General features: G+C 33.8%; 1 protein-coding gene across 3 annotated transcripts in view; it reads right to left on the bottom strand.

The window, feature by feature from the left end:
- The window catches only part of LOC139689417 (collagen alpha chain CG42342-like), a 542037-nt gene that overhangs the window by 13215 nt on the left and 514233 nt on the right, over nt 1-14589 (bottom strand). For all 3 annotated transcript variants that reach the window (XM_071586532.1, XM_071586531.1, XM_071586530.1), the window contains 3 exons: nt 8660-8686; nt 7819-7854; nt 6760-6894 (listed from right to left, as the gene is read on the bottom strand). In XM_071586532.1, the coding sequence (XP_071442633.1) occupies nt 6760-6894; nt 7819-7854; nt 8660-8686 (198 nt within the window). The remainder of the gene's footprint in view (nt 1-6759; nt 6895-7818; nt 7855-8659; nt 8687-14589) is intronic.

Raw genomic sequence — 14589 nt, forward strand, 5'->3', positions numbered from 1 at the left:
TCTGTGATCCAAGGCTTGATAAAAATAGATCAACCTCCACATTTAGATGAGATAACAGTCTTTTCCCTTTATCATAGCAAACACTCTAAGAAATAATAATGCTCAATGGCTTTCTTATAGCATTTCCAGGTTGCAGATGGAATCACCAGTTTGGCCAGCAGTTTTGCTTCCACTATAAGATGGTTCAATCCTTCAGGACAAAGTGTCATTTGGAGATTGAGGTGGTGTGGTGGCTAAGGTACTGGCTTCCCACCTAGAGGACCCAGATTCGAATCCTGATGGTGACATATATTTTTCAGTGGCATCCTGATCCCTACTTGAGGTGCTTTGCAGAGAGTACTATGAGTGAGTACGCCACCCGTCGGAGGGGAAGTTAAACTGCGGACACCTTGGCACCTTTCGATAAGAGTAGGCTAAATCTCCAATGCCAGATTTCTCTCCACCCTTCCTTTCCCATCCATCCCTAATGGTGCAAATGACCTCAGCTGTCGGTTGCCACCCCTTGAGCTACTACTAGTACCACAACGTGTCATTTACTGAGTAATGACTAAAAAAATGTAATTTTTCTCTGAAGAAAAGTCATATTCCTCCTATGATTGGAAGGTCTTCTACTATGCCAGCCATTGCAGTAACAAGCATTAAGAGGAAGCTCATATCTCTTGATGCCGTGGAAGCTTTAGCATCAATAGATGCCCCCAGCATATAATAAAGTATGTTTTCCTTCCCGTGACACATAATAATACAGGGAGAGAGTGAGAAATAACTCCACTACAGAAAGGATGGAAGCAGGAGAGAGGACGGTCCCCTTCACCACCATTAATCATTTGCACCATGAGGCAAACCACACATAAAACATGGAATGGCCATACACAGGTTCTCCTTTCCCTACAGCCAAAAGACATGGCTTCCAGTATTTTTACATTCAAGAAGCTGATTGCACTATCTTTGGTCTCAAGGTTTGACAACAATAACGATGCCCTCTAATCTGTTTGGCCATCATGCCATCCTATAATCTGTTTGACTGGGAACCCTCACCACAAATGGAGAGTGGGCATTGGTAATGGGGGGAGGGGGTAGATAGGGAGGAAGACGTGGCCAAGGGGTGTGAAAGATGAAGAGAGGTGTGCTGGAGGGGGAGGAATTGCAAAGTGAGGGAAGGGCAAAGAGAGGACATGAGATAGCAGGAGGATAACAACTTGTAAGGACTTAATGGGAGCAATATGAATCAAGGCACATGTGAAATCCTATTGGGAAGGGGAAGTGTTGGTGCCATGGAATTCAAGGCTCAAAGCCAATCCTCCTATGTCTATTCACCCTGTACTGCCAGGGGAGCTGTAGCTGCTTGCCCTCTCTTATGCACTCTGCCAGTGCTGAAACTTTGCCAATTTCTCACTCATTCTAAGCCATTCACTTGGATCTATTACTTTCAACATTACACTTCCATCACCTCTGGTTCAATTCTCCAGATAGACGAGTCTTATACAATCTTCTTCTCCCAGCATAGAAGTTACAATACCTACCCCTGTAACAAATTTAAAACATTCTACACTGTCCTTAGAAGTCACAACATACAATGAAACCTCACTCACAAGGGTACATTTCAGTCCAAAACTGTTATTTAAAATCTCTTGGGGGTGTACTCTCAAATCAAACTCGCCATTTTAAATATGGGGTAAAACAGGGTAAAGAGCTTAAAGCCGGACAAATTTCAATTTGAATTTACAGCCATATTGTAGTTCAACTGGATGTCGTGATTGGCGTTCTTGAAATCTATAGGCATCTAGTAAACAGTCATACCACAAAATGGCCAAGATGTTACGCACAAGTGTGGAGTACAATCAAAGAGCTGCTATTATTGAGAGTGTTCGCACTGGGCGTTTGCCCAGTGAAATAGTTCGATTCTTCATGTACCCAACATCAAATGTTTACGATATTGTGGATAAGTATAATCCTTCATAAAAGTCTGGTTTCGCTAACCCAATGAGGAAACCCAATTCGGGGAAATGGGTGTCATGAACTGCAGCAGTCATCAAGAAGTTTCAGGTGCTGATAGAGGACCTGGGGCGATTGCTGAGGAAATTGGCGTCAGAATCAGAAAAAAAAAGAACAAAGCGGATTGCTTGCTGCAACCTGCTATTGTGTTCTCTATAGAATGAAGCTGCATGGCAAATCAGATTATTTTCTGATGAAAACATTGACGCGAAGATCAACCAGAGAAATGATCGCTGGCTCGCCCACGAGCCCAAGGACTTGATTGTGGCTAAAACAAAATTTCCGGAAGTCTATCTGCAAATTTTGAAGAATGTTTTGTAATCATGGATGATAACCTTGGCTTCCGGGAGACAATATGTCTTACAACAGGATGGTGCACCAGCTTATACGTTTATTTATTCCAAAATATCATATTTTTTATTTATCGTATTTATTTTTTATATCATATTTATTCCAAACTCGTTTATACGAGCCATTTATTCCAAAACTGGCTCTCAGATAACATTGACATGTTCTGGTCAAAGAAGTTCTGGCCCCCGAATAGCCTGGACTTGAACCCCTTCAACTATTATGTTTGCAGCGGAGTCAAAAGAGTTACCAATAAGATGAGGCCACCTAATTTCGCATCCCTACGCACAACTATCGTGAATATGGACAGCGCTGCTATAAAGAGTGCATGCGATCAATCAGGGCAAGATTGGAGGCAGTCAATGAAGCTGAAGGGGATTACATTGAGTAATGCTATTCCTGACAGATACCACTACTTGAGTGTAAAAGGATTTTCATTTTCATTTGTATTTTTTTCATAAATTCGCTCTTAAACAAAAGTTCCATTTGTCCAGATTTAATCGCCGCACCCAGCACATTATTCTTTAACCTTGATTCTAATTTTACAGCTATTGATGTTGAATTGTTCATGTATGGTGCATACACACCCTCTCTTGAGTTGATCACACCCAGCAAGTTATGAACCAGCCTGCTTTATACTCTGATTTTCATTGTTTTATGCCTCTGATTGTTGTTGCCTGAAGTGCCATTCTTGTGCTTGAAGAGCACACTCAAGGTAGACAAGGCATCGTGGTTGGCTGATTCCCTCCTTATCTGCCTGGTGACTTCTCCATCCCCACACATAACATCTTGTGACTGCTTTCTCCTTGTATACAGTTGAGGCTTTAGGACAATGTGGAGATACTCATCAACTATGCCCTCAAATATTCTTACTACCTCTACTACAGCTTATAAAAACTACCTGACAGCTGGATACATATGTCCAATTATGAGGTTTTTAGATATATTTGAAATACTGAAAAAATCTTGTCTATTATACGGGAATATCTTCTTGCTAGTTCATTTTTGGAGGAAGATTAAGCCAAACTGCAGCATGCCCTTTAATTACTTAAAAATGTCAGGTTATATAGGCACATAATTAAATGGGGAACATGTTTTTTATCAATTGCTAATATGGTATGACATGTATTGACAATGGCAACTAAACATAACTGCCATAACAGCATTACCTAGTTGCAGGTGATATTTTATCCACATACAGACACCACACGTGACTCAGGGCTTAAAATTATGATAACAGAAGGTATTTGAATTCACAATACTATAAGTGATAATGTTGCCTGCTTACATTACATCAAGCCATAAATTTTTACAAAGAAACTCCAGACAACCCTATGAAAACACACACATCTGACCGTTTTTCATTTACCAGAAGGATTCCCAGATTTAATAAATAAGTCATGCAAAGTAATTCATTAAAATAACAATTGGTATTCATCTGCCTAAATAATTTCTTTACAGTTTTGCTTAAGTTTATTTTTTACATTAGAACAACCCAAATAAAAATTGATATTCTCTTCTTTTAATTTTGTAAATCCCAGACTTAAACAGTTTGATGAGAGTATCTTTATGGAAAAATTTTAAGACTTAAATTTTACATTTGCATATAAAAACCAGGGATGATGAGTGAGATTCTGGAAGTTTGGGAATTCCTGAAGTTTTAGGCCTGATAAAAAGTCAGCATGGGAAAGGGTTTTCCCAAAGATAACTCTGGGAAAATATATTGTCTTTCTCATTCGACTTTTGATCTTTAAACTTAGTCTCCATTGTTTCTCTATTTTGGTGCATATTTTATGGTTATAATGCTAACTTGATGTTTGGTAGTATATACTTTGAACATGCATGAGCACTGAAAAGTTAAAATGAACAGTGTGCATGTTGAGGTATTTTATTTATTCCAGAAAGATTTCATTCATATTTTGAAACTGCTTTTTAGATACACAATTATTTTAATGAAGTCAACCATGAGACACCGATTGCCCTTAGGATAAGGATTATATATCAATTATACATAATTGAAACACTCAGCAATTGTGTTCATGGTTCCTCAGTTCTATGTCCTAACTATTAACAATGGCAGCATAATAGCATTTGGGAGGCTTAAAAACACTATTTTTTCAATCTCACAGTTAAGCAAAGTTTCCACTGGTGGTTCAGCCATTGCCTACAGGATGTACATCTTAAGGGCTACGGTTTTTATAATAATATATGAAGTCTTTAGAGTTTCAATCACAAGGTCATCAGGTGGCAACACCTGTGGTCATTACATTGCCTCAAGCATGAAAATTCCAAGTTGCTTTCCTCAAAGTATGGTGGAGTGACACCTACTCATAACACATGAAGGAAAATCATGAGTATTTAAATTTGTGAAATGGGCTGCAAATTGGTAGGAAAGAACTCCAGAAGTGAAGGTGGAAAAAATATTTCTTGAAACAAAATTCCTGGTGTTTTTGGTGAATCATCACAACATGCCACAATTGAAATTACTTCAAATTATTTCATGACTCAAGGAACTGGTGCATTAAATGCCAAGTAGTTTTTTAAAATGACCACACAAGTATGTATTTCAGGCCTCATTGGAATATATAACAGCATCCTCTTTTGAGTTTAATGCAAAACAGAAACTAAAATATGTGTTGCAATCGAGTCCGAAGTATTAATATTGAAACATTCAAAATTAATCTTAGGCAAAAAGTGGAATAATGGTCATAAGAAGGTTAAAAAATTGACACCCAGTATACAGATTGTGGGAAGGAATATAAGGCATGCTCTATACAGTTATATCTGTAGAGTATTTTATGGAGGTTATTCCCTAATGATAGCACCCATTGCTGTTTGCTTAAGGTTGCCGTGCTATTCCAATAAAGTTACCAATGCTACTTCTGGATCTATCTAAGTGTCTGGTTACTGAGGCCATCAAACAACATCACTGAAATAGTATTGATAAATGCATTGTTGTGTGGCCATCAATTGCAATCATGCAACACATACTTAAACATGAAAATCATGAGAACACAGGGAGTTGATGCCACTGATTTTTCACTAGCCGCATGGTGTAAAACAATGAGTTATAGTAATTCAAAAAGATAAGGATACAGAATCAATCAAACTTTTAGTCGTGCACTGAAGATTTTGCACACTGAATTGGAGACCCCTACAAACATTATAATGCATATATATGTCAGAAATTGAGGTAAACCAATAATAAACTCACAAATCTCTTTAAACTCACTTTAAACTCATAAATGTGCGAAGTTTATAAAGATACCCTCATAGTAAAAGATTATTTGCAACATTTCCACTGCATTTGATTATGTTTTGACAAATGAAGGAAAATTAGTGATTTATTTTTGAAAAAAAATCAACTCTATAACATTATTAGTTCATCATATTTTTGAGGAAGAGCATTTGAATTTAACTATCATTTGAAAAATTTAACAAAAGAGAATTAAAATTGCTAAGAACATTTTGTCCCATCCTGCCCCAAACCTTGAAATGTTGGTAAATGATAATAAAACTGTATAAATAAAAACTAAACATTTCACCAATAAAAAATGTATAAAATCATACACACAAATGAAGAACAGTAGAAAGACCAATTTTACCGCCTAATTAGAAAAAACTGCTCCAAATAGAAGTACCTCAACTCCTTACATTAGTGTGTATAACAGAGACATTTACTCAGTTTATACTACACACATTTATTTTAATGATAACATTTAAGACATACATTTATTTTAAAATTTTTATTTTAATAAATGATGATCATCCTCCTAACTTTAAAGTTTCCTTGAACTTATTTATCTGGACTCACAAATAAAAAGTTAGGACTTATATTAATTACATTTTAAAAATAATGATCAGGTTGATTACTAAATAAACTGATATATTTTGCTGTTATACTCACATCAACATTAAAAAATCTACCACAAGATAAATTGGAAGACAGGCTCAACATGTATTATTTTTAATTCAAGAAATACTTGAAAACAATTGGACCTTTTTCATCTTTCCTTTAGTAGATAGGCCCACATTTATCACTCTATTAGTGATTTCAAAAGTAGTTGCACTAAATACCAGTATGTGATTTTTTTAAAATAAGGGAGTAACTTATTTCATGTCAGTGTCTCCACTTTTATGTGATCATTTATTTTAATCGAAGGGTTACTATGGAAAATGCATTTGTTTAGTACACCTGTGAGAATTAAATGAATATGGAATTGATGACAATTTAATAACAAAGATGGTGACAGAAATGTTTCATTAATATTTTACCATGAGGAATTATTAAGTTAAAACAAGTATTTAGGATGTTTATATTTTTGGTTTTAAAGATATAGCCTGGCGTTACAGTTAATAGACATGATTTACTTTGTCTGCCATCTCACCATTTTGAAGAAGAAAATTTGAATGGCCTACCTTAGGAGGCCTCCAGCCACATCCAGGAAGAGGGAGGCCATCTGGACCAAGGGGGCAAGGAGCATCCAGCCCTGGAACACCTTGCTCACCCTTGTCCCCTTTGTCACCTTTTCGTCCTCTCTTCCCAAGAGGCCCCTTAAAGTTAAGTGGAATAAAAATTTCAGTATTGATGCCCTGTGTAATGATTGAGCAAAGGTAATTTATTTAATCATTCATTGAAATTCTGAAAACAAATTGAGGGACAGCAACCCGAATACTGAAAATAAATGAATATATACATAATTCTCTGCTGAAAAAAGTTAACCATAACATACTTAAATCATTAATAAACAGATTATGAATTACTGTAAGTTATTACTGAAAAATGTTTTTCTTCAAATTTTTTCATTTCACATTACGTTAAAACTGAAACTGAACTGTTAGAACTGAAAAATTATATCAAAATTCATATAATAAGATATCTGTTCTCAAAATTTTAAGATTAATTTCATTATTAATATTGTACTAATCAGGCTTTTTCAGTGAACTTATTCAAATTATTTACTGAATTTCACTTGTCAAATCTTAAAAGTACATATTTCACTACTTAAGGACAATTTATTTTCTACAGGTACCATCACATAAGTAATTACTCCGGCAAAGGAACCTGTAAAACTAACCCAAAATCCAGCACCTGTCATTCAAACAAGGAAAGCTGGATGTAACTCACTTTAGAGAGCACTTTATCACACTCTAGAAAAGCAATAAGTGGAATTGGTGGAAATGTCTGAAATAAATCCTAATATCAGCAGAGAACGTAAATTCATCTGAACTATGCAGTATCATTTCATGAAGACCTAGCTCATGGTATCTATTTACACAATGTATTCAATTTCTTCGTACATTATCTTTGCCTGATAAGTACATACAATAGAAACGTTAACTCAGACCAACTTTCTATTCATTACAATTACATGTTTCCCTCATAAGTGGCAATGAGAGAGTCAAAAATGAATAATTTGTAATAAACCACTTCCTATTTATTTTATACTATAGATAAAAAAATGGCAAATAACTCACAGATTCTCCTTTAGCGCCCTTTTCACCTTTAGGTCCCTACGAATGAAAATCAGGCAGCTGTATTGGCAAAATGACAGAATGATAGAGTTCTAACTCATAAAAACAAATTGCAATGGAAAAGATGGAAAGAGACACTCACCCACACTAAGATGAAAATTGCAAGAGATCGGAAATGATTGTTTCAGTGAGGGTTTAACTCAATAAGTAAGGAATTTCTTCACAAAAATATATTTTTCAGGCACAAACCACAGAAGTGAGAAATTTAGCAATTTGCACGTCAATATCAAAGACAATTTGAGCGGCTGATTTAATTTCAAAAATGGGTAAAATAGAAGCATCACTTTTGTGGCGCAATGAAGATTCAAGAAGGAGCTTCACTTAAAGAGGAAAAATCCACACAGGATCATTTTTAATTAAGATAACATCCCAGATTATCACAAAAATGACTTAGTTCAATTGCAAGGCAATGATCATTTTTATGTTCAAATAATGGTTGGAAAATTTTTAATGTCTAATCTTTCCAAAGTAATTTTGAATGATTTCATTCATTAATATACATTTATAAACAACATCCATACAGAACTTTAGCCAAAAGTTGATATTAGTAGAAGCACAAGAAAAGTAAGCTGAAAGTGTTAGCTTTAAGTTTGTGGTCATGCTACCATGCAAATTTCACCTGCAGTTTATTTAAAAAGAGGAAAACCAGTGTTCATTAGGAAAATATTACTTGCATCCAAAAACTGATTTCATTTTATGAATATATTTTTCAATGTGTGAAGCAGTTAAGCAAATGTTAATGCCTAATATAGTATCATAAAAGCAATTAAAAAGCAGGGGCTACCTCTGCACCAGGGATCCCATCAGTTCCCTAAAATACCAAAGAAAATTCATGTTAGTATCTAAAACAAACTCAATGTATGATGGCAACAAGTCATCATTAATGGCTTAGTTACAATCATTACTAAAACTATTATTTATTTATGTACAAAAAGTCTAAATATATGAAAAGGGCATGGATAAATTGTTGACTGTATTGCTTTTTGGATGGATAATCAATACGTATTCAAATATTGATATAAATTTATTTAAATATGATGTTTAATACAAGTCATCTCTATAGACAGATGTTGCAGATGTAACTGCTAACTGATATTATTTCATGGCAAAATCCTCTGAACATTATTTTAGTAAAAACTACAACTTATAGTAATGACTTCACATTTCATTTACACTACCAAACTTCGATTTTAATTCAAAGATCAATGCACCAATTCTTCCATGGCATTTGATAAAGCCCCTTTATCTTAATAATTTCACCAAAAGCATATTGAGCACATATCACCAGATCTTTTATTGAACAGTACCATTGATATAGTACCTTTTATAAATTAATGTACAAATATACAAGATGCCAACTTCTGAGGCTCTAATAATTTCCTCAAATAATGAATTATCACAGGACAAGGCCCTGACCATGCTCACTAGGATTTAAGCCCAGTATTAAGATTCAGTCAGTGAGGCTTCTGACACCACATACTATTAAACTTTTAAGGTTGGAATTAAATGATATTCAGCATAATAGTGTTTTACACCAGTATGGTAAAAATGGCTGCTTAATAAAATCTGACTAACCAATGCCATAAAATGATTCCCTTTTGAATCACAAATTTCCAGCATTGATTTGGGAATTGTAAGAACAAGAATACTACTCATTAAAGTGGTAATTAAATCATTAATTCAACAATTTGAACTGTGGTAAGACACTGATTGTCAAACAAAGTTAGTGAAAGTTACACTTACATACATGGCAAGATATTTAATTTACCTTGGTAACCATTAATTAGCTTAAACACTTGAATTCTGTTGGAGTGCATAAGAACTGAATACCTTTCACAAATAACATTTCAGAAGGATCACCAAATCCTTTGTGATGCTTATAGTTTTCAAGCAAACTAAAACCATAATTGCATTTCATGAGAATCAAAGGAATTGCAATACATGCAGGGCACTCCTTGAATAAACTTATGATACAAAAACACTCAAAAGAGGACTACTAGTAATTAAAAAGAGACGTTTCAGGCGTGATATGGTGGAAAATTGCTATTTTTAATTAATTAATACTAGTAATTACTTATTTGGAAAACATACCTTCAGCTTGGCAGTGATTTTTATTTGCGGGATGAACACTACTATGACAATTTAATTTATTCTTAACATATAAATGAGTCTACAGCTTCATCAATTTTTTTTGTATGATTCAAAATGTCACTGTATCTAGTAAAGACATTTACGTAATGCAAGGTACTAAAAGAAAATTTTCTAGTATACTTTTATTGCTGTTTTATAATTCTAAATATGCAAGAATCTTACAGTTAATCAATTCATTTTTAAGTACTCACTCAAACTCATACTAATACTCTAATATTTAGAGAAATATTCATAACAAATGTCATTTTCTTCCCGCCGCTAAATGCAGACAAATATTCAATTTTCAGCACAGAAGTGGCAACTACAAAGTCTTATATCAGCAGCTAATTGCAAAAATTCTTTTCCATTTCATAAATAACCTCCAATCAAGCAAACATATCTTTTCCTATGACCTTATGGCAAAGATTTGACCTGATTTTTCACTTTTTCAGGCTACAATATCTCCTTGAGTGTATGCCTCCAGCAGGCCTGTTTTCATATATGCAAATAAAACTGCTGGTGTCCGTGTGAATGATACCTGCTCTCTTGTGTCTCGCTGAATTTAAATTCAGATTAGCAGGACTGACTACTTTTTGGCCCTTGATACTTGATTAAATGTGTTCCTTTAAACCTGTCTTTGCTGCCATAATGTAACCTTACTGCTTCAAGAACATTATTGCACTCAGACACAGTACTTTTCAGGTGAGAACCATGTTGATACCACCAGTAAAAAAATTACAATGGAATTTAAGTTCCATTTTTGACAGAAGATGAAAAAAAAATTCGGAAATGAAATGAGATGGAAAAAAGTATTAACGCTCTGGTTTTGGCAGAGATGGTTCTATTGAGGATGCATTATGTATTGGTGAAAAACCTTTCTCATCATTCAGACAGGGAACACCAAAATAATGACGGTAATCAGTGAACCTTATTTTACAGATTTTAATATTCCAGGAAAGCTACATAAAGCAAAATTATTGTTAAATGATAATTGAAAAATATGTCTATGTATGATTGGAATATCAAAAGCACAATAAATTACTGAATAACCACAAATTTACCATCTTAATCCTTAATATATTTTTAACAACAATGGAAACATAAAAAAGCAGAACATATTTTGTTCCAATTTTGATAAATGAGGAAGGAAATGAAGCAGGAAACTCCAAATTTTTAGAAAATATTTTAACTCCATATATTAAGCAAAAATAATTAGATTGGGAGTCATCACATTATTTTAGATGCTTAGTAAGTTCATTATTTTTTTCTTAATTTATTATTGCCATTAAAATTAATTTCGACCTTTTTAATTCTGAGGATATATTTGAGGAGATTTCTCAGAAAAAAACTATGCACAGGGAAATAACAGCCAATAAGACTTAATGGTAGTTTCCTCCATAGATGATGACCCTAGTTGATCATAACTACAATAAATATGATCTGCAAAAATTGTGGAGAGAAAATTATCACCTGGGAAGAAGAGTTTTTAAGATTTGCTCTGAAAAGAATCCCTCTCTCAGCATTTATCTATAATTTGATATTTTTTGTTAAAATAATATGCAGATGTCCTCAATGGATAAAGAAAAGGAATAAAGAAAATATCATGACATGACCAACGAGTGAATACAACCCCTGCCCATTTCACAATTAGACATGGCTTTATACTTGATAAGTCTTCCATCATCAATTAAAATAATAAATTCTATGCACTCATTATACACTAAGTTAGCAAATTCTTGTTAGAAACTATAATGATGCTGATAGGATATTCTTATATGCATAATAAACTTTTCGCAAAACCCAATTTTGCAAGAAAATATTTCTCTCTAAAACTTGGGATAGGTTTCAATGAATCAAATTTTTTTATTAATTGACGTGAAAATTCTTATAGTGGGCTAAAAACCTCTCTTTGATAAGGTCTCAGATTGACCCTTGTAAAATTTTAAAACTGGGACATGTTACACCTGTAGATGCTATATTTAATTTGGAGAACTAGAGCAGATGAGTGGCTTTGAGGGGCTATATCTGCACCCAGTTGGACCTGTTGGTGGCTGAAATAAATATGATTCATTTAATAGTTGTTACTGCCAAGGCCTTCCTTCAAAACACGACTCTGATACATGGCACAAAGGCATGTCAAATTTTTCTCACTCCCTCAGAATCATGTCTCATGGTCAGGGAAGCATAGATAGTATTGCATTAGGGTGCAATTTTTCTTTTATTAAAGAGAAGTAAGTGGGTTGGGGCCATATGCCAAATTCTCAAAAATGTAACTTACTCCCTCCCCCTATTCCTGATCGAAGAAGATCAGCTTGATGTCACAGGTTTAAAATTATGTAACTTAAGGTTGACTCTGTAACAATCATTGAATGTTTGAAAATGATGATGAAAATTTCCAATTTGTTTCGATGCACTGTATTTTCCCATCAATAACCCATGTGATATCCATACAAAATGTTCAGATGATCGAAAAAATGACGATGCGCGTTATGTAATGAAAATTGAAAAAATCCAAGCATAGATGTATTTTTACACACGCACATCCTATATAAACATATTTTTACACACACTATATATAATTTTTACACACACATATATATATGTATATACAGATGCGCAGCATCTATACACATTCAAGATAACTTTGAAGCCCTGGGTGCGCGGTATCTATACAAACTCATGATAACTACAAAGTTCTGGGTGCGAATTATACATAAGGTGCGTGATATTGATGGGAAAATATGGTAATATATTTCCATGCTAGCAATCTATTATTTACAATGCCCTCAACTTTGAAGTCTTATTTTGCGAGATAGCACAACATGACACCAATTAATGAGTTATTTAACATAAAATGAATCACTTTCCCAAAATGTATTGTGCTCTACCATCATAGAATTCTTAAACTCAAAAAAATTCTGAGTGAATCTTTCTGAAGTGAAATACATCATTCATAAATCTATGCCTTCTGAGCATTTAAAAATATGCAAAATTATTCAAGCCTAATCTACATAAAAACTTTAAAAAATATTTCCCCATCAGAAAATAATGGGCCTAGTGGCCCACTAGTGGCTGTGGCTTTGTAAATATTCTCAGTTGCAAGAATGGCCAGGCACCATGAAACATACAAGATTCACTAACTGAATCAAATACATATCTGCCTGGGATGAGGCAATTTTTGAAGTAGTTCTTCTTTTGCTTTCATAATATCTCACAGGAAAAAGATCCAAGCTCTTAGATTAGTATAGTAGGCATGTGTCATGTTAATGAACCACTAACTATTATTGGCTTCAACTGGTCATCTGAATGCCTAATGGAATTATTCATCTGGGATTCATCATGCATGGGGATGGCCTCAGGATATTTAGGCACTAAAATAGGTATGTATACTTGAAATTTTCCATAACAGGAGTTGCCAATATTTTAATTATATATGGGGTGAGCGGATATGTATTAGGGAGGAGCGACCGATACAAATGTTCAACTTTTTTATTGTAAACCATCTGTGGAGAATATAAAAGTTCACATGGTAATTTTATAGTATTTTATGTTCTTCTAAGGTAAATATGATCAAAAAAGTTTTAATTCAATTATTATATTCTAATGACATTAAATAAATTTGCCATAGCCCTTTTGACAGAATTTTAACAATTAAATTAAAATATATGGCAGATTCTAAAAGGGGCAAATACATCCGAAAAATTTCAGCCAAACTGGCAAGTAATTTTTTGCTGAGCATTTATATCCTATTTGATATTTATATGCTAGCTATGCTATATATTATAACCCAGATAATATTCATATGCTAGTATGTACACCTGGCTTTGTCATGGAGAAGACTCTTTACCAACACAAAATTATTTTATTATATATAATGATTCTATTTATTATTATGGTTATATCCTAATTTATTTCATGTATGATTGGATATTAAATAACCCAAGATGGTTAAAGGGCATCATTTTACAACTTGCCTCTGCTTTACCCCATCTCCAACTGTTTTTTTACTTATTTCATATCAGATTTGCTTTCGCAAATATTCATCAATGTTTTTCATATGAAAGACAGTAAATCTCAAAGCTACATACAGTTGAGGAATTTATGCTAAAAAATAAATCAATGCCAGATGCATTAATCTTCCTTAATTATAAGCCAGTTTTTAAGCAATGCTTTTAACATATTGATTTATTTATTCATTACACTGAATTTTAATATTAAATATGAAAATGATTGCACATAAAATAATATTTATCGAAATTATAAATTATAGTTCACAGAGATTAAGTGATAAAATTAATGTCCATATCTTATGAGGGTCATAAAATATATGTATTTTGATTGACCTCACTGCTATCTATGCACTGAGGTAGAGGTCCCACACAGCACACCATCATATGGAACCAAGGTTTATCCTCACTGAGACCCCTTTATAAATGCATATCTCTCACTTATAAGAAGGCTTAACACCATTACTCCCATACATGATTATACTCAAGCAAACACTAAACCAACACATGATTCTCCTTGGGGGCATAGTATCCTTCAGAAAGGACATAATTTATAAATTCACTCAAAGGGGAGGAA

This window comes from Hetaerina americana, unplaced genomic scaffold (genome assembly GCF_022747635.1).
Source record: "Hetaerina americana unplaced genomic scaffold, ioHetAmer1.1.p SCAF_23, whole genome shotgun sequence".
In the NCBI taxonomy this organism is placed as follows: domain Eukaryota; kingdom Metazoa; phylum Arthropoda; class Insecta; order Odonata; family Calopterygidae; genus Hetaerina; species Hetaerina americana.